The sequence below is a fragment of the Lindgomyces ingoldianus genome (assembly GCF_010093535.1).
Source record: "Lindgomyces ingoldianus strain ATCC 200398 unplaced genomic scaffold BDR25scaffold_12, whole genome shotgun sequence".
In the NCBI taxonomy this organism is placed as follows: domain Eukaryota; kingdom Fungi; phylum Ascomycota; class Dothideomycetes; order Pleosporales; family Lindgomycetaceae; genus Lindgomyces; species Lindgomyces ingoldianus.
The window spans coordinates 754,203-771,532 of record NW_022985173.1 but is presented as its reverse complement, the minus strand read 5'-3'; the positions used below and the strand labels follow the sequence as shown (position 1 = coordinate 771,532).

At 50.3% G+C, this 17,330-nt stretch overlaps 6 protein-coding genes across 6 annotated transcripts; 3 read left to right on the top strand and 3 right to left on the bottom strand.

The window, feature by feature from the left end:
* The first annotated feature begins 379 nt into the window (after nucleotides 1–379).
* Nucleotides 380–3,063, top strand: BDR25DRAFT_18609 (uncharacterized protein). Its single transcript, XM_033684248.1, has 2 exons — nucleotides 380–756; nucleotides 814–3,063. The coding sequence occupies exons 1-2, from the start codon at nucleotides 484–486 to the stop codon at nucleotides 2,902–2,904; spliced, it is 2,364 nt and encodes a 787-aa protein (XP_033548970.1). The 5' UTR covers nucleotides 380–483; the 3' UTR covers nucleotides 2,905–3,063.
* A 2,435-nt stretch (nucleotides 3,064–5,498) lies between these two features.
* Nucleotides 5,499–6,595, bottom strand: BDR25DRAFT_302897 (adenylyl sulfate kinase). The gene is made up of 3 exons (XM_033689900.1): nucleotides 6,440–6,595; nucleotides 6,099–6,351; nucleotides 5,499–5,972 (listed from the first exon to the last, which is right to left on the bottom strand). Exons 1-3 carry the CDS (start codon nucleotides 6,445–6,447, stop codon nucleotides 5,577–5,579), a joined length of 657 nt encoding a protein of 218 aa, XP_033548969.1. The 5' UTR covers nucleotides 6,448–6,595; the 3' UTR covers nucleotides 5,499–5,576.
* Nucleotides 6,596–7,670: 1,075 nt separating this feature from the next.
* BDR25DRAFT_366887 (uncharacterized protein) lies at nucleotides 7,671–9,515 on the bottom strand (the record flags this gene model as incomplete). The annotated part of the gene is made up of 2 exons (XM_033696978.1): nucleotides 7,671–8,889; nucleotides 9,431–9,515. The coding sequence occupies 2 exons, from the start codon at nucleotides 9,513–9,515 to the stop codon at nucleotides 7,781–7,783; spliced, it is 1,194 nt and encodes a 397-aa protein (XP_033548968.1). The 3' UTR covers nucleotides 7,671–7,780.
* Nucleotides 9,516–10,051: 536 nt separating this feature from the next.
* Nucleotides 10,052–10,893, bottom strand: BDR25DRAFT_353856 (uncharacterized protein; the record flags this gene model as incomplete). Its single annotated transcript, XM_033695225.1, has 4 exons — nucleotides 10,052–10,203; nucleotides 10,262–10,333; nucleotides 10,370–10,787; nucleotides 10,813–10,893. The coding sequence occupies 4 exons, from the start codon at nucleotides 10,891–10,893 to the stop codon at nucleotides 10,052–10,054; spliced, it is 723 nt and encodes a 240-aa protein (XP_033548967.1).
* A 238-nt stretch (nucleotides 10,894–11,131) lies between these two features.
* Nucleotides 11,132–13,366, top strand: BDR25DRAFT_259531 (putative MFS aflatoxin efflux pump). Its single transcript, XM_033686591.1, has 5 exons — nucleotides 11,132–11,529; nucleotides 11,584–11,844; nucleotides 11,898–12,233; nucleotides 12,285–12,465; nucleotides 12,523–13,366. The coding sequence occupies exons 1-5, from the start codon at nucleotides 11,305–11,307 to the stop codon at nucleotides 13,200–13,202; spliced, it is 1,683 nt and encodes a 560-aa protein (XP_033548966.1). The 5' UTR covers nucleotides 11,132–11,304; the 3' UTR covers nucleotides 13,203–13,366.
* A 1,075-nt stretch (nucleotides 13,367–14,441) lies between these two features.
* BDR25DRAFT_284602 (uncharacterized protein) lies at nucleotides 14,442–17,196 on the top strand. Its single transcript, XM_033688122.1, has 4 exons — nucleotides 14,442–14,919; nucleotides 14,979–15,006; nucleotides 15,063–15,539; nucleotides 15,587–17,196. The coding sequence occupies exons 1-4, from the start codon at nucleotides 14,453–14,455 to the stop codon at nucleotides 16,850–16,852; spliced, it is 2,238 nt and encodes a 745-aa protein (XP_033548965.1). The 5' UTR covers nucleotides 14,442–14,452; the 3' UTR covers nucleotides 16,853–17,196.
* Nucleotides 17,197–17,330: the final 134 nt, after the last annotated feature.

Below are 17,330 nucleotides of genomic sequence, written 5' to 3'. Positions count from 1 at the left end.
GCCGTCACCCTGCACAGACTCCGCGCCGCCATCATCCTCTCCCGCCGCGTGCGGGCCCCATCGGCCTCTCTCAAGTAGCTGCAAAGCCGCACTATGCTTTCTCCTGACCTCTTCCTCCGCCTCGCCCTCGCCCTCACCACGCTCGCTATCCCCAGCCTCTGTGCAATCCGCTGGTAGTTCTCTCGTTACTGCTGCGAAGCACGCCAGAGTCGGTGTCGTAGAACTGTCGCTCGTTACTCTGTCTGCACGCATCTGCACGCACCGCGCAGCCTGAAACTCCGTCCTCTCATTTCCAAGGTTCCGCTTCGCCCGCGCCCGTGCAAGCGAGCATCGCCTGGGTCTTTGATAGAGCGGTCCGCTGTCCGCACCGCTGCTCGCTCTTGCACACTCACACGCACCGCTAAATTCCCCTCCTTCCTGGGACGCTGCGAGATCCGCCTGCGCTGTTGACGACGGCGCCTGCCTCCTCGCGGCGCGCGAAGGATGGACCAGTTTGGCTCCCAAATGCGGTCGTTCGCGAACTCCAACGGCGAGCCCGCCGCCCAGCAGCGACAATCAAATCCACCCGCAAACGCGAAGCCTGCAGCAGAAGCTCCCCCAAAGCAACACCACAATGGCTGCGCCGACGTCAAGCCCCGCCTTACCAAGGAGCAGCACGACATCCTCGAAGCCCACTTCCAGCAACAGCACAAGCCCAGCACCAGCGTCAAGAAGGGCTTCGCCGAGAGCCTCGGCGTACCCATCGATAAAATCAACGTCAGTGTCCCATCTAGTTCCCCCAGCGACGAGCAGCCATGCTAACATGACGCGTAGAATTGGTTTCAGAACCGTCGCGCAAAGGTCAAGCAGGACCTGAAGAAGCAGCTGAACCAGTACAACATGGGCATGGGTATCTACGGCCCGCCCCAGATACCTATCGTGACGTCCCGGTTTCCTCCTCACACAGAGCAGCACCAGCAACAGCACCACCAGCAGCAGCAACACCAGCCACAGCCGCAGCCGCCGATGGCCCCAGAATTCTACCCAGTCAATGCTGACATCAGCCCGACATGTCTCCCAGTCGAGAGTGTCGAGGGTCCGTCAGCCCTAGACCTGGGATCTCAAATCTCACTCCACCAGCCTTTCGACATGCACCCGCTTCGGTCTATCCCAGAGACCGACCGCGCCATGTCGTACAACGCGAGCGCACTCATGCACTCGTTCATGGCCGCGACCGCCGGGGCCTCCTACATGCAGCACAACGCAGCCTCGCTCCCTCCGCAACAATCAGGATTTTCGTACGACAACACTGGCCTCCCACGAGACTTTCCGAACGACTTGGCGTTTTCCATGCCGACTACGCTTCCGAATGAGCCCGCCCCGTGCAATGATCCCCTGAATGGGTTTTCAGATTTCTCCGGGTTGGATTACTCCTCTGCTGAGCTGCAGAACAGTACAGGCACGCTCTCATCTGAGCCATCGCCCTTCTCGGGGGCTCAGTCCACGGGCACCACGCACTCATCAACGGGCCCAAATGCCTCTTCTGTGGCCTCGCTCGCCTCGGTCTATTCCGGCTGGACGGACGAGCAAAACTCTGGACCTGACATAAAGCTAGCCAGTGCCGGCGACGATGCGTTTGATGAACCATACAACATGCCCCAGGCTTCGGCGTCCGAGCACACATTACCGTTTTGGGGGCCAAACGGACAAGGCCAGTCATTCTCACAGGCTGACATGTACCAACACGCCAATGCATCTGCCCATGCTATCCTGTCTTCTCCCGGTCAGGCCGAGGATCGGAAGCTCAGCACAAGCCATTCAGATTTCGATCCCCCGTCTGCTTTCGCTGATGATGCCTACTCGCGAAGAAACTCATCAACGACCAACTTGGCCAATACCATTGAGACGATCCACATCCAGAACGGACATACCCCAGACGGCTTCAAGCAGCCAAACCAACCCTCAAGCATTGCCGCGCGGAGACATAAGCGCCCAACCGCACTAAACCCTAGCACTCTGAGAAGCTCCTCGTATACCAACGGCATGCCCTCGCCAGGCGGTAACAACGACCACACTCTCCGAAGGATCAGATCCTCTGGGATTCCAAGTTCCGCCGGCCGCATCCAGAAGCCTGCTCCAGGCTCGGCGCAGCGCTCGCCAATGGCCTTGACCTTTGCAGAGGCCGCAGCGTCTCCGAAGTTCCAAAGAACCTTTTCCGCGTCCAGCACTGCTATTGTCGGACAGGGTGGAAGTCTTGCCCCTCCTACTCCTTCGACCCCTAACGAGATGGGGCGCTTTCCTTATTGGCAAAGCAATACAGTCATCAGGAGTCACCCACCTATGCCCGAACATAGTAGCCCAGAAAGCCTAAATGTCCCTTGGTCTGTAGAACCTCAGCCGGCTGGACTGTACTCGTCGAACACTGCGTCGCCGCCATCCACACCGTTGGACGTTGCCCAAATTAATCAAGCTCGCTTTGCTAACGACAACCTGTATCGGGATACCCCTCCCCAGTCGGCCCCAGCGACACAACAGTCGTTCCCTCGCTCATTCATGCATCCGCCGCAAATGAGAGCCGGATTCCACTCAACCTCAGATCTCACTATCGTGCAGCCGAAGCCGTCACACTTCAGGAGGCCCTCCCTACCCGATGGCGGCCATCCCCATTCAGACGTGCCTCAGGTGTCATACACTGATAATTTTGGTGACTTTCAATTGAATTATGACCAGCAATTCAAGGACATCAATCTGAACGGCATTCACCACAACGTCCCATTCGCACCACCCGTCACGATGCCAGAGTTTCTTGTACACGAGTACAACCCTCAAGGCTCCGCTCCTGGTCCGATTCTTCGAAGAGTCACCGAGCCCCAGCCAAAATCCTATATCTTTGCCAACCAGGGACCCCGGGACTTCAGGTCATAGACACCTATTATTGAGCTCTTCAAGGGCTACGGCGTTAAAGCGCACTAGCTCATCTTCGTGTTCGGATTTCATGGTTTTAGGGATATACCCGGTCTCGCACCTCGAGTGGAGAACCCCAACTGCACTATTCTTTACCTTGCCAGCGCCCTCGGTCCTGCATTCCATATTGGGAGGATTTACACAAAATGGGTACATCTCCTTCACTTTCTCTCTAAATATGCGGTTTATTCGGTGGCTGTGCGTAACGACTGTACACGCGCCTCCAGCTTTTCTACTAATTCTAATACACACCCCCTCTACCTGTCTATTCCAAATTCATGGCGCGGCGTGTGGGAAATATCTCGGCGACTCTTTTCCTCTCATCGGAGAACTCTGGATATATGGCCCGGGCTGGGAAATTTTCTTTTACTTTTGCTTTCGCTGTGTTTTCAAATCGTTTTGTTTTTCACTTGCATGTGCATGCTACTGGGTGGGGCTACTCATGGATATCACAACTCTCCTTTTGATCGAAACAGATCGGGGGAACTCTTTATATAATGTCGTAGGAGGAGGTATCTCTCCTCCAGGTAATGTCTCTCTATTGTTTGTTCAAGCTAGGCACAGGATTAGGGTGGAGATGATGGGTATGACAAGAGAGGTGTAGATCCGTGGTGCACACCGAATCTGCGAGGGTTCGTGGAGATCGCAAAATTCATCGCGGCAGAGTCATCCAACCAATGACCTGTTGTTTTATTCCTTCCAGCTTCGTTGCTTTTTCCACAGCTGCATGTTCCTGAGTGACCACAAGGGTGAGCTTGTTGTGACAGCTGATCCAAAAACCCTTGAAACGGACCCTTTGGTCTCGAGAACTTGCTGCTGCTCGTATCGCGAACCAGGTCAGCATTTTTGTGACGACTTTTGCAATCATCACAAGCATCATTGTTCCTATCTACCGTACCCCCCGAGACAGATAACATTGTTGCTTTTCCCAGCTCCAATTTCCCCGTCCCTATCCCCGTCCCCGTTCCCCGACCCTCATGCTTTTTTCCTTCGAGCCCAGCCTCAAAAGTCGCCTCATCAAACCCGGAACGTTGGGAAAAGGAACTGCGAACCTACACCACGTTTTCCCCCAACAACCGAGCCAGCAGCCGACACAGCCGATTCTCTGCCCACTCACACCTTCAATTGTTCCGATGCCGCGCCTCGGCCCGAGTACTGTTTTCCGGTTTCCCCGGCGTGTCCAATGGTCGAGAACGGCCTTCGCGAGCGGTCTGGAGGAACTTGCTACTTTCCAGGGTTAGCCGAGGAGACGTGTTTTGGGATGCTTTTGGGGGGTGCATTCAGGGGGAATGTGTAAATTATGCTGAGGCTCTACAGGGTTGTGAAAGTGAATATTTTGTATCAGTTTAACGTTATCGTTCTTCTTTCGTGCTGATCGCGATCATGCGAGAAGTGGGTAGTGCCGCGCTTCTCTCCGTCAACGCCATATCTGACCTTTTAGGTTTTAGGTTTTAGGTTTTCATTTTTTGGCTTTGAAGGTGAAGATGTTCTTCATCGATCTATAGTTTTCTCATTGTAGGCCATATCCTTGGGTCTTCAAGATACTCCCCATGTTGTGCAAAAGTTTGGAAAAAAAAGTTTCCTCTTCATTTCTTCGACCACATCGAGTTTCGACTACATCGAGCTTCCGTCGTTCATCTTATCTCATGATATCTTTTGCGCCCAGGTTTTGACCAAAAGCTACATTGTCAAAGCTCAAGCCTCTTTTTCGGTGCCAATACCGCGTGCCGTCAGGCTTGATTGCCGCGCTGAATTTTTCGATGAGGCGTTCCCGAAGACAACATAATGTAATTTGTGTGCTGAAAAGAGTATGGAGCAGGGTGTCATTTTGCCGTAATGAATGTTCGAAGATAGAGAAGAGGCAGCCCTCATCCCTGGGCAGAGGTCGCCAAGGTGTCCACCACACGACCCTGTGTCTCCCGCCGCCTTCCCTCTCCCTTCTACCTACCTAAGCGCGCGCACTCGCACTACAACTCTGGCTCCCCAACCACACTGCATTCTCAAATTTGATGTTGAAAAAAAATAACAACCTAAATTTATGGGACTAATAATGATAGTCCTTTCATTTCTACTCTGTTGTGTAGTTTCTTAGAGCTGCACTGGATGCTGCGTCCTAAAAACATTTAACTTCAACTTCCAATTAAGATTTACTGAAAAACAAGAATCCCAAGCATCGACACTCGAAATGGATAGTTGTTTGGGGGGGAAAGCTCTCAACCTGGTGGAGAGTTCGTGTGTTTGAGAATTCCCATTCACTCCTAAAATTTCGTGAACCATTGCTTGTAATCTAGATCTGAGGAGCAGATTACCGGAGTTTCCGCGCCAATCATCAATAACACGGGGAGATCAGGCGTATGTGAAAATGGCCATGCGTTGTGGGAAGGGGTTGGAGAAATACTGGTTAACCTCGAAAGTGGTGATCATCATAGGAGAAGAATGAGAAACATTACTGAACAGAGTCATGTTTGCCCTGCATAGTTATCGATACGAATGAAAGAGAATTATAACACAAGATTCAATTCCGTCATTATGAATCTATAATGGAACTAAGTCTACTTTACTCAACGTGATGTCTTCGGCTAACTAACCCTTTGCATAACCGTGCACATATCATTTAAAAATGCCTTTTTCATTCAATACTCCAACCCTCTCCCATCGGCACTGCTCAACTTAAGCAATCCTTTGCTATCCAGATACTCAACAATCTCTTGTACCGCCTCCTCCACACTCTTCTCCGCACTTTTTATCGTGATCTCGGCATTCTCCGGCTCCTCATATGGCGCACTAATCCCTGTGAACTCTGGGATCTTGCCCTCCCTAGCCTTCTTGTACAGTCCCTTGGGATCGCGCTGCTCGGCAATCTCAAGCGGGATGTCTACAAAGACCTCGATGAAGGGTAGCGGCTCGTCCTCTGGGTGTGCAGCGTTGGCAGCAGCGTGCAGGTCGCGTGCGATGGCGCGGTCAACCCGGTACGGCGAGATGAAGGACGTGATGGCAATGGTTGCGGAATCGGCGAAGAGTTTGGCAACCTATACGCTAAGTCAATCCACACCATGGATGAGCCTTCCCGCTCCCAACGCTCGCGTGCTTCCACATGTGAATGCCGCCAACGTGGGGGCATCGTGGGATAACATGGGGTAACAGAAACACGCTACCTCAGCGATCCTCCTGATATTCTCATTCCTGTCCTTCTCTGAGAAACCTAGGTCCTTATTCAACCCGAATCGCACATTGTCGCCGTCGAGACGGTATGCCGCAAGTCCGAGGTGCAGAAGGTGTTGTTCGAGGGCGGTTGCAATGGTGGATTTTCCGGACGCGCTGAGACCGGTGAACCAGATTGTGAAGCCGCGCTGCTTGCGGTACGTGTTACGCTCGCTGCGGGAGAGGGATGGATGCCATGTGATGTTCCTGAACTCATTGTCAGTGAACCGGCCTCTTCATTGTGGCGGGGCATGGCGTGTAGGAGGGGTATGAAGAGGGGTATGAAGAAGCATACGTCGCCATGATGAAGCTGTTAGTCCTCGGAAGGACGAAACAGAGGATAATTGACAGCTGTTAAGAGGAAGAGCGTGGTAGCAGAATACGAGAGAATCTGCAGACTATTTGAATTGTTTGGGAGTATTTGTCAATCCCCAATCAAAGTTGAGGTCGCAACTTCCCTGTGAAATTTTGAATGCATCTTGGCGCAGATGACGTGCTAGCTTGTGTACGGGTGGCTGACGGAGTTCGTGTAGGGCTGAATCAGGCACCCCAATCCTCCATTCACTTCGTCTTATCTTTTCTGCGCATACATTGCTAGAAATGACGCCTGCAGAGGTTGGAATATTCAGAAAGCTTGCTTAGACTACGTACATTGCCACGTCAAGCACACGACACCCCTAATAGCTTACGTAGACCCTCCTTCCATAAGTGACCTCGGATGAAAGGTTGATCAATGCGAGGATTCATCTCCACCTTCTTTATCTATGTCAATGGACACAGTATCAGGCCACTTCCTCTGTAGCTCGTAATACTCTTCAATTCCACCAACATTAAGCCTACCCTCGTCTAGTAAGAGGAGAGGACAGCTGCGGGGACTGCATTGTTTGATGAAGGGTTCGAGGGGTAGAGGCTGAGCCAAGAGTGGGTTTCAAGAGAATTTCGAGCTGGTTGAAGGCTGTAAATGATGCGGACTGGCTAGAAGAGATTAGAAGACAGAAAAAGTCATGACAGGGATCTGATCCAAGACAAGAATCTTAGTCCTCTTTTTGCCTCCAAACAGGTCTATGGAATCGTCCATATCGGAATGGAGATTAAGATATACAGGGCGGATCGCGGCACTCTCACACCGCTAACTCAGAGGATGCACTTGCGAAGGGACGTACATAGTATTACCCGATGGGCGCATTATCTGAAGCAGAATCCGCTCCCATTTGTCTAATTTACTCGATGCAGTTGATGAGCAGGAGACTAGAAGTTTGGTGGTTAGGGTGGTACGGAGCGTAGGGTGAAGTGTATGATGCTGGCGTTAGTTATGGGAGTTCAGAAGGACAAGTTTGTTTTGATGGGGCTCGGTCAGTTGGGGTGGACGTGCTATAAATAGTTTTTGTTTTCTCATCGCGCAGTGTTTTTGAATGTAAACATTCAGTAAACGGTCTGCTTTATTTGAATTTAAAAGCGTTCAATAATTAGATCAAGTGCCTATGGCAAATCATGGCCTATCCAAGCAGAGTTTGACTCTCGAAGCGCAAGGATATTGGTAACAGATATTGTTCTTCTCCAAGTTCATCCTCTGCGCCGGCATTCACAAGAGTTGCGCAGATTCTCGCCCTAGCATGCCTCAATTCAATCACGATCCCTAGTCGCTGAATGTTCCGATGTCCAGATGTCGATTTCCTTTGTATGAAATTCCACTCATGTAGCCATCGAACCAGAGTTGCGACTCGGCTGGAGTGATCTCGCTCCGGTTTCTATGGGCTTCCTCTCTCTCTAGCGGCAAGTCACCATCTTTCCATAAAAAGGGTAAGCCAAGCCCTAAAATGCAGCCCATCCTAGCTGCTTCTACAGAACCTTGAGACGTGTATTGGATGATTTTGTTTTGGATCTCGGTGGGGAGATTGTGGATTGGTGTTTGGCACGGACTTGTAGAAGTCGCTGAGAGGAGCATGTCCAATGCCTGGCCTGAGAGACTGTCTACCCCATTGAAGCAGGGCTCTGGTTGCGTCCATTCTACTTTGTCTCTACCGGCGCGGCATAAGATAATATGCCTTACCGATAGAATCAAGTATGTGTCCACAACGTCCGCGGATTGTGGATATGAATTCGGTGCATTTCCAGTTTTTGTGGAGATGTGACGCCGAACCAGTGAAAGACCTCCTTTTAGATCTTGAGACATTGCAACCCATAGTTGACCAACCCGGGTAAAATGACTATCAAAAGGATCCCATTCCGGTAGAGAGTCTATCCACACCATTGGCCCTGATGTTTGGCCGTGTCGAGGTTTCGTAATCTCTACGACATTGAAGTCTAGAGTTGCTATTCGGATGACGTCTCGGGCCAGTTTGCGGAAGGTGAGGTCGTTGTATCGACTCCGAAGGATGTGCCGCCACTGATAGCCGAAATCGTTCAGTACACGGGAGAGAAAGGCTTTGTTCCTTTCAAGTACGTGGAGTTTGGGTTCCCAGTAAGGCGGCATAAGCATAAAATCATCTCCTAAGCCTAAAGTCGGCTGACTTGGCGGCTCAAGCGGTTCAAAGTCACTAATCGTAATAGGGCGCTGGCGAACAAGTGGAAGAGCTAGGCGGCCGCCACAATCCCTTTTGCTGAAGAGAAGCATGTCATTGTCCAGGTCGAAGGTCCAAACAGTCTCAATGCCCGCTCTACGATGGTCGCCGAAAGGATAGAAGGCATCGTATGGCAGCTGCCATTTCACTCGAAGGCTTTCATACAGAGCATCGAGTGTGGAATCTCTAGAGCGTTCAATTATCCTTATCCACAGCGAAGTTTTGTCCTCAGCTTACCTTTTAGGACCCCGTTCAAAACTTGAGAGAAAAGTTCCAAGCAGTCCGTGTCGTATGCATCTGAGTGACGATAGCCCAAGTATATCGTTCCTGCGGCACTGTCAAACTCTGTGTTCAGATTCCATGAGATGAATGGAGACTAGATCTTTTGGGAGGATAAAAAAGAATGCACCCATTATCGTTGCCAAGCAGGCTATCCTTCTGCGAAAAGCGTAGGGTTGGAAGATGACAAGTTTGGCGGAGAAATGCTCGCCTAGTAAATCGGGAGGCCTCAGGCAGCAACTACCCGCAACGGTCTTTGAAGAACGGCTCCTGAGTGTTCTCTCATAGGAGAACCAAGCTCCGACTAACCCGCGTAGGCTCTAGGTGCAACATTGTCGATTCGTCGCCTGCAGCACTTCCAACCGTACGTACTACGACTCAGAAAAGTGAATAGTTACGGTCACGTGAGCCCCACAAACGTAAGAGGATTGTCAATCGTAACGTACGACTAAGAGAGGTCCCCTTACAGTCCGTGATACGTCTCAGAAAGTTGATTTTTCCTAGTAATATAGAACCTGATTGGACATCCATGGGCAAGCGTCAGGAGGGCGTTTGAGGGGGCGTTTTTATTCCCAGGTTACTGAGTCCCCACGCACTCCCATATGCCTCTGAGTGGATTCATACCGCATTCGGATCCATTGTCTTGCCTGCGCCGTTACAGGATCGTTCCATTCAAAGTTACCTGGCGAACCTTATATCCGAAGGTTCCTCGTATCTGCTCCGACCCTGCCCTGCCCCCTGCTGTACCCCTATTCCCCCAAGTATTTAGTCGCACCTCTCCCCGTAGCTAGCTCGGTAGTTTTCTGATATCCTTTCGTACAAGGCCTATAGGTGTCAATGGAATTCCCAGGTTTCTGAGTCCCCACGCACTCCCATATGCCTCTGAGTGGATTCCTACCGCATTCGGACCCATTGTCTTGCCTGCGCTGTTACACTAATAGTCTTTATTTATAGTGTTTAAATAGTATTTAAAGCTAATTTAAAACTAATTTAGATAAGATATAATAAAGTAAGACTGTTTAATAAAAAATTTACTTATTACGGTATGCCCGATCCTCACACCATCTTCAAGCATTCAAGACTTCTGATTTGTCGATACTGATTTGGGTTGTGGAGTCTTCACCGTCCCCGCCGCCGAGAAGTTGCATCGTAAACCGAAAGACTTGGAGACAGATGGGGACAAGGCTTGGGAGTAGGATCTTCACCCAGTGGAGTTTATCTGAGAACAGCTGCCAAGGGAGTTAGGGCATGTTCCGTTGTCTTGTGTTAAGTTCCACTGGAGCGCATGCAAGGTATAAGCCAAGAAAACACAAGAAGGACGAGAAGGACGAGAAGGACGAGAATAATCACTGACGTCATCGTCGTCGTGGCTCTCTCAGACAAACAGCGAAAGCGAAGTGGGTTACAGGCATTGGAAGTGCAAATGGTGGAATAGGAGAGCATCTTGTAGGAATTGGAATGTGACAAAAGAAGCAAAGATGATAAGGAGGAGAGGAATAAAGCTTGAGGCAGGAGTGTAGTATGTGGGTTGAGAGGGTGGAGAGTGCCAAGAAGTTTGGAGAGCATTTTCGTGTGCGAAATTTGATGGATTCCATTCCAGCCAATTAGAAGGAATCTATAGAAGTATTCTGGCATGGAACGATATACGGTATTCGATAACGTCCCACGGTTCGGATTGCGGCGGGAAAGATCAGATCTCATATATAATCGTACTCCCAACCAAAGATCGACGGGCGGAGTACAGCAGTTGTCACCAGACCGTGCGGCCAGTGACCTCGTCGCAGCGGTGCGGGATAGAGCGTCCTACACGGATTAGATGGCGACCGACATTGGCAATGGTGTCGAGAGAGCCGAAAAACATCAGATCTGTTTCGGAAGCCGCGTCTGCTTTGCAACGAGTGGGGTTCATTCCTGAATGCAGTATCAAGAAGCCTATCATGTTCCATTGGCGCTGTCAGTCAATAGCCCGTCCATCGTGTTGTATTGATTGGGAAGCACAAACGCCACGTGATTCATCGGACTCACTGAGGCCGTGCAATCGGTCTTTTGCGAAGTCCGTCAAGTCACGTGAAATGGACTTTGCCTGCGCCGAAAAGTTGCTGAACACCGATAAGATCGTTTTAAATTCCAATATTTGACGGGCGCGGCAGCCTTATTATGCACAAATTAGCTCGCTCCCGCTCTCTTCTTCACAAACTATCAATATCGACATATCCTCCTGAGACACCAAAGACTGTAAAGTAGAACACCACGGCACATACTCTGCCTACCACATCTAGATATTAAGATCCACGAAATTCGACCTCTCACCAGACACACTATGGTCTCACAACACTCGAAGCAGCACGTCGTCGCCAATCCGCCATCGGAGGCGGCACTGAACGAAGAGACTTCTCAATATATCCATGACGCCAACAACATCGATCCAAGCAATGCCAGCGATGAAACATTCCAGAAGCAACCCCTCACAACAATTGTGCTCTTGACGGTCACATCTTTGATGGCCATGTTCTTGATTGCTTTGGACAGAACCATTATCACTACAGTACGACTGTATAGTTGTTGTCGCGGGAGGTTATTGCTAACCGAATCTGACCAGGCCATTCCTAATATCACCAACGACTTCAGATCTCTTCCTGACATCGGCTGGTACGCAAGCGCATATCTTATGACATGCGGCGCCTTCCAGCTCATGTTTGGAAAGATCTACTCCATGTACAGTGTGAAGGCGGTCCTAATCCTGAGCATCTTGCTCTTTGAGATTGGCTCTGCTATCTGTGGAGCTGCTCCTAACTCGATAGCATTCATCATTGGAAGATCAGTGGCAGGAATTGGTGCGGCTGGTATACTTGCCGGATCTGTGAGTGCTCCATTGTCACAATATCATCCCTACTCTTAATTGATCTCGTATAGGCGGTGACTATTACCCGCATTGTCCCTCTTAAGAAGCAACCAGGAATGAACGGCCTTCTGGGCACCGTCTTTGGAATTGCTATCATCCTGGGGCCATTAATCGGCGGTGCGCTCACCTCGAATACCACGTGGCGATGGTGCTTTTACATCAACCTACCCATTGGTGGAGTGGTCATGCTCGTCCGGGCGTTCACCATCAAAGTCCCCAACTCAAAAACTGTTAGCTTCTCCTGGAGAGAGAAGCTGTGGCAATTGGATCCCCTTGGTGCTTTGTGTCTCATACCTGGTGTAATCTGCTTAGTGCTAGCACTTCAGTGGGGAGGCCAAGCGTATGCGGTGAGTTTCCTTCCACTGCAGCGAAAACCATGATGAACTGACAGCATGTAGTGGAATAGCAGCCGCCTTGTCGCATTATTGACTGTCATGTCAATTTTACTTGTCTCTTTCGTTGCTGTCCAGGTGTTGCTCCCAAAGACAGCAATGGTCCCTTCTCGGTTATTCAAGCAACGTAGCGTCGTTGCAGGTCTGTGGCAAATGTCTTTTATCGGTGCTGGGATGTACGTCATTAGTAAGTATAAAATCTTCTGTTAGGTGTCACAATCTTGCGACTAACCTTGCTTCACAGTCTATTACCTTCCGGTTTGGTTTCAAACCGTCAAAGACGACTCTGCGGTGAAAGCCGGCATCAAGCTCCTTCCCTTGATGTTGTCAATGCTTGTCGGATCAATTGTCTTTGGGGGCATCACTCAGAAGCTTGGATACTATACGCCAGTCGGGATCCTAGGAGTTGCTATCATGGCTGTTGGAGCTGGACTTTTCGTTCTACTCGAAGTCGACACAGGCCATGCAAAATGGATCGGTTATCAGGTTGTATTTGGATTCGGCATGGGCCTTTCGATGCAGACACCAATTATCGCTATCCAGACAGTTCTGTCGTCACAGGATGTTCCGGTCGGAATGGCCTTGTTGTTCTTCGGTCAGCTCCTAGGTGGAGCGATTGGCGTCCCAATAGGGACGAATATACTGGATAACCAGCTCCTGAAGAAGCTTACCGGAGTTTCTGGGTTCAACGAGTTGCTTGTTACGTCTGGCGGTGTTACCGGACTGATCAGCTCGCTGCCTCCAGAACTAAAGCCGGTGATTCTTAAGGCATATAACGCGGCGCTCCAGGACGTGTTCAAAGCTGGGGTGATCCTCACGGCGTCGGCTTTCCTTGGTGTAGCTGGGCTGGAGTGGAAGAGTACGCGCCAGGGCTCTGGCGACGGAGCTAAATCCCCTCTAGCGGATGAAGAGAAGAATAGCTGAGTTGACGAGTCGAGTGTGACGATATTCTATTATCTGTTCCCAATGTGAGTAAACAACATTCAGTCAGAATATTAGGCTACGAAGTGGAAACTTATCGCATGCATCGAGGATAGGAGATCCACCATCTCGGAAGCGAGAAGTTTTGCATGGGATCAATAGAAAGCAAGGTAGATAGGGAAACTCAAGCTCTGCTCCTCCTCATATGTCCTTGTACTCCGTACTTCAGCCTCAACATTTTGATCTACATCTTACCTTTATAGTAAGTTTTAAAGACAGCAAGGCAAAAGCCCTAGATTGGGTTATCAAGGATAGGTATCTCTTCTGCTTTGATGAGGGTCCAAGGATTCTGGTTACATATTACACATTACTCCTCGTGCCATCGTCTATTACTTGATCTGGGAGATAAAGAGGTCGGTCATAATGTATTAGGCGCCAAGATTAGATGGCAATCTGTCAGCCTGGAGCTGGCAAGAGTTATGAAAGAAGTGATGTATTGATCGATGATAGGGTGTCTATATAAGCGAGAGGTGCCAAGCCGTGAGTTGATTAGCAGCCGCAGCCCTCTAGGTTGCGCAAAGTAAAGGGAATCGGTAAGCCTGAGTCCCTCCTTGAGCTGGCCTATCACATGTGGACTTGGTGTCCCAAACCTATGTTTAGACCTCATAGCACCTCAGACCTTCAGTTCAGCAACGAGGTCTATTATAATCATTATAATTTAGATATGGCTCAGCTACAGGAGGTGTTGTCGAACGTGGTGACGAAAGTGGAACTCTTTTCGTTGTTGAATCAGGTCTGTTCTTGAGGATCCACCGTGTGTCGGCAATTGGTACTGCAGGCAATATAACACCGATTGCCGAGGCGAGGTGTAGCCCCCGGGCACGGACCGCAGAAACGGTTGCGAGAAGGTTTACACCACGAAATACAGCGTTGTGGTCGGCCCGGATGAACTTCGGGGGAGCGTCTGACCCATGAGATAAGTTCTCGTCAAAGTCCTACTGTGGTTTTTCAGCGAGTCAAGGATTGAGGACCTGTGGCGTTGGAAGAGAATAAATAGAACGATAGCTATTGACTTGGAACGTCTACTAGCCAAGATCACCAGTCCTTGTACAAAGCCGCTCGTGTAGGTCTTACGCGGTTACGTGACGATAACTCCGTAATCACGTGAAACACGGCTCGGGCCGGCGCCCGGCTACTTGACCGTGGCGCAATTGCGGCGACCCTCACGACTCGGCCAACACTGTCGCGTCGATATGTCGATGCTCCCGGCCACATCAGAGACTCCAGCCTCCGCCTCCGCCTCCGAATCCCGCCAGCCTACGAAGTCGAAACCCCGACGCCTCCTGGCATGTGTCCTTTGCCAGCAGCGGAAAGTGAAGTGCGATCACAACTATCCTTGCGCCACTTGCGTCAAGGCCCGGGTGCAATGTGTACAAGCAACTCAAGCCTCGCGCCGCCGAAGACGCCAATTCCCCGAGAGAGAACTGCTAGTGCGTCTTCGTCACTACGAGGATCTCCTGAACCAGCACAACATCAAGTGCGAACCGCTGCACCTCAACCCCCATTTGACTGAACACAAGAACTCTCCCGCTTCCACTGGGAAAGCCTCCTATGATTCGGATGATGAAGAGCTAGGAAACAGTACTGCAGCTGCCAATGACAATGGCCAGCCTGGTACAATCACACCTATTCCTGAGAGAACGAAGGTGTATAAGGCCAAGTACGCGTTGTCCAAGAATTGCTGTCATGTCCCACCATGCGCTAATTGATATGTTACAGGCGCATGTTCCACGTCATGCGTGAAGAGGTAATCTCCTAACGTGTCCACCCGGCTCGTGCTATATTGACCAATAGTCGAAGTAGGTCCGTGACCGCGATAAAGACGACTCTTCAGATGATGAAGTACAGCCAATTGTATTCAAGAAGGCGTGGGATGAAGCGATTGAGAATGACCATCACCTTCTGTTTGGTTGGCCCCAGACGGTTGTCGCTATGTATACTCTGCACCCCCAGCCGGTCCAGGTGTTTCAACTTTGGCAGCTCTACCTTGACAACGTGAACCCGCTGCTGAAAGTCACACATACTCCAAGCCTGCAAGGACGGATCATAGAAGCTGCAGGAGACGTTTTGAACATCAAGCCCGAACTGGAGGCGCTTATGTTTAGCATCTACTGCATGGCCATCTCAAGTCTCAGCGAGGATGACTGTCGGGCCATGTTTGCGTCCCCCAAGTCTGACCTCTTGGTGAGATATCAACTTGGCTGTCAACAAGCTCTGCTGAACAGTAGCTTTCTGCGGTGTACCAGCCGCGACTGTTTAACCGCACTCTACCTCTATCTCGTACGTCTATCGGCTGCATGTACTGACTCTCGTTCTGATGATTGTAGGTCTCGATCAGGCCCAACACAACTCCTGAGTCTCTGTCCTCGATGCTTGGCGTTGCCGTTCGTATTGCGCAACGCATGGGCATCCACAACGAAGCCGTCTTGGCCAAATTCACTGTCCTCGAGGCTGAAATGAGCCGAAGGCTTTGGTGGTCACTCATCCTTTTCGACACTCGCATTGGAGAGATGGCCGATTTTCAAGTTTCGTCGTTACTTCCCACGTGGGACTGCAGAGTCCCTCTCAATGTCAATGATTCAGACCTCCGACAAGATATGAAAGAGCCTCCACAGGTGCAAGGGAAGTCGACTGACGCGCTTTTCGCCGTTGTGCGCAGTGAACTTGGGGACTTCCTTCGCCACACCATGTTCCACCTCGGCTATTACTGTCCATCTCTGAAGCCCACTGACGGAGATTTACAGCGCCGCCCTGATACAGAAGGTGGGGAGACAGTTCGCTTTGAAAAGACAATCGAGGCCAAGTATCTCAATTTTTGTAACCTAGACAACCCGCTTCACTTCATGACCATCTGGACGACACGAGGAAGCATTGCGAAATTCTGCCTCATGGAACACCATTCCCGATACGCTGGCTCACCCCTACATCAGGCTGAGACTCAACGGGAAGCCGCCCTTTCTTACGCGCTCAGCATGCTTGAATGTAACACAAAGCTTGTGACCTCACCCTTTACGAAAGGATTCATCTGGATGATCCATTCCCACTTTCCTTTTGTTGGATACATTCAAACAGTTCAATATCTGAAATGGCGGCCGATGAGTGCCAAGGCCACAGCGGCCTGGCAAGTCATGAGCGATAACTACCACGCAAGCCAAGACTTGCTATCTGGAGGATCTCGCTTCTTCGAATTATTAGCGAGTTTTATCCTCCAGGCGTGGGACGCTCGCGAGGCTGCATTCAATGAGACCGGATCCTCGTTGGAAACGCCGCAGATTGTGTTGTCCATCAGGCAGCGCTTGGCACGGATGGCACCAGATGGAGAAAATCCTGGCGTTCAGCAACCACAGGATGCTATGGAGATGGAGTCGACCGACTTTCTCATGTCCACGTCCATGGGCCATGATGTTTACAACACATCTCATATCATGGGCGTGCACAATGACTATGCATTCTCGGGGCTGGGGTCAGGCGCTGATTTACCTGGGCTCTCTATACAAGATATTCAGATGGATTACGTGGACTGGTCTGCGATGAATTGGGACATGGGGAATGCTTCAATCAGCGGGACAGTTGCGACTGGAAGCCAGGAGTAACAAGTGCAGCATAATCAGCATTGACGGCATAGAGGTCAAACTACATACGATGTGTTGGCGAACACTACACTACTCTTCAAACCTAGTCACCTCAGTATTTAAAGGTACAACTGCTATCCCTTAGCGACTCGGAGCTAGACCTTCTTTAATACCTTTAGGCTAAAGATTTTCTTTTCTAATTTTAGGTAAGTAGTTATTTAGCTCTAGAGTAAGGCCGAGATGGCGCTTACGTGCGACGGGTATATATACTATTCTGTACGCAAGATCAACCGTTGGTTGATTATTCGCACCTTTTTGGTTGTATTGGCGCAGTGGTACAGAGCTCCGTCCTTACATTTAGTAGTAAGCATTTTACCTTAGCTATAGCTAAAGCGTGTTATAAACTTTATGTAACAGCACAGGCAAGACAATAGATCCAAATGCGGTATGAATCCACTCAGAGGCATATGGGAGTGCATGGGGACTTAGGAATATTATT